Genomic DNA, 1,415 nt, shown 5'->3' with positions numbered 1-1,415 from the left:
GGGGGGGGGGGGGGGGGGGGGGGGGGGGGGGGGGGGGGGGGGGGGGGGGGGCCCATCTGGGAGCCTCTGCCCGCAGCCTTGGCATGCACAGCGGCCCCCGCCACCCCCTGGCCGCGCTGCCGGCTCTGGCTCAGCCCCCCGCACTCCCCGCCAGCGGCACTCACCGGGCGCGTGGACAAAGTAGGCCAGGTAGAGGTCGAGCTCCTTGATGGTGACACCGATGTGGTGTGGCTGGACGCAGAGGCCGGGGCTGGCGCACTGGGGTGCCTTGGCCAGGCGCTCGCCGTCGGTGCTTTCCAGTGGGACACCCTTGAAGAGGATGACCATCTCCAGGTCCAGGCGCCAGACCTTGTCGGCCTGGCGCAGGCAGTCGATGCGGCGGATCTTGCCCTTCTGGTCGGGGTTGGAGAGGACACAGCAGGGCGCCTTCTTGCCGGTGACGGAGAGCACGAAGTCCTCGCGGCACTCGGGCCGGATGTCCTTGCGCAGCTTGGCCAGGAGGCGCGAGGCCCACTTCTGCTTGACCTCAGGCTTCTCGCCCAGCAGCTCGTCCTTGACAGCGCGCTCCTCCTCCTTCGACATCCGCTTCTCGTGCTTCTTGAAGTACTTGCGCTTGCGGGCCTGCAGGTTGAACCAGGTGTAGGAGAAGGCCCGGACGTGGGGCAGCAGCGCCTCGATGAAGGGGTGGAACTCATCCTGTGGGGCAGGGCAGCATCAGTGGGGCAGCTGCCACGGGACGGCCGCGGCCCCCGGCAGCTCCCAGAGGACCCCCATTCTGCACAGGGAGCTCCTGGGGGGACGGCCCCATCCTGCACGGCAGGAGCATCCCTGGGCACGGCCCCATCCTGCACAGGGAGCTCCCAGGCGGATGCCCGTGCTGTACAGGGAGAGCATCCCCAGACACGGCCGCATCCTGCGCAGGGGGCTCCTGGGTGTGCCACAGTCCTGTGCAGGGAGAGCATCCCTAGGCACGGCCCCATCCTACGCAGGGGACCATCCCCAGGCACGGCCCCATCCCAGCCCCTGGGGGATGTTCAGCTCAGCCCTGGGCATCGCTGGGGACCAGGGATACAGGATCCTGCCCCAGGAACAGCCCTGCGGGGCTGGGGGACCGGGGCAGCCCCGGCCCGGGGGGACCCGTCAGGCTCCTGGTGCGCAACTGGCTCCGGGAACAAGTCGGCTCCTGGCCCGGCACGGCCCCGGTGCCAGTGCGGCCCCGTGGTGCTCTTATGTCCCCAGCCTGGGGGTGGCTCAGCCCCATGTCCCCGTCCCCGCTCAGCTCCAGGTCCCCATTCAGACCCTGTCCCGACCCCGCTCAGGCCCCCATCTTGGTGCAGCCCCGTCCCCATCCCCGGTGTCGCCCCAGCCCTGTCCATCCCCGTCTGTCCTCGTCGGGCTCCCAGTGAAACTCCCGC

The 1,415-nt window shown here is 70.7% G+C and overlaps 1 protein-coding gene across 1 annotated transcript in view; it reads right to left on the bottom strand.

Annotated features, from left to right (window-relative positions):
• The window catches only part of LOC103899593 (nuclear factor 1-like), a gene marked incomplete at its 5' end in the record, with an annotated part of 1,134 nt that extends 426 nt beyond the window's left edge, over positions 1-708 (bottom strand). The window contains one exon of the mRNA XM_009280086.1: positions 145-708. Coding sequence (XP_009278361.1) covers positions 145-708 — 564 coding nt within the window. The remainder of the gene's footprint in view (positions 1-144) is intronic.
• Between the last annotated feature and the right edge of the window lie 707 nt (positions 709-1,415).

Source organism: Aptenodytes forsteri, unplaced genomic scaffold (assembly GCF_000699145.1).
Source record: "Aptenodytes forsteri isolate BGI_AS27 unplaced genomic scaffold, ASM69914v1 Scaffold611, whole genome shotgun sequence".
NCBI classification, from domain to species: Eukaryota; Metazoa; Chordata; class Aves; order Sphenisciformes; family Spheniscidae; genus Aptenodytes; species Aptenodytes forsteri.
The sequence above is the reverse complement of the archived record's forward strand: the minus strand, read 5'-3'. Positions and strand labels throughout refer to the sequence as shown.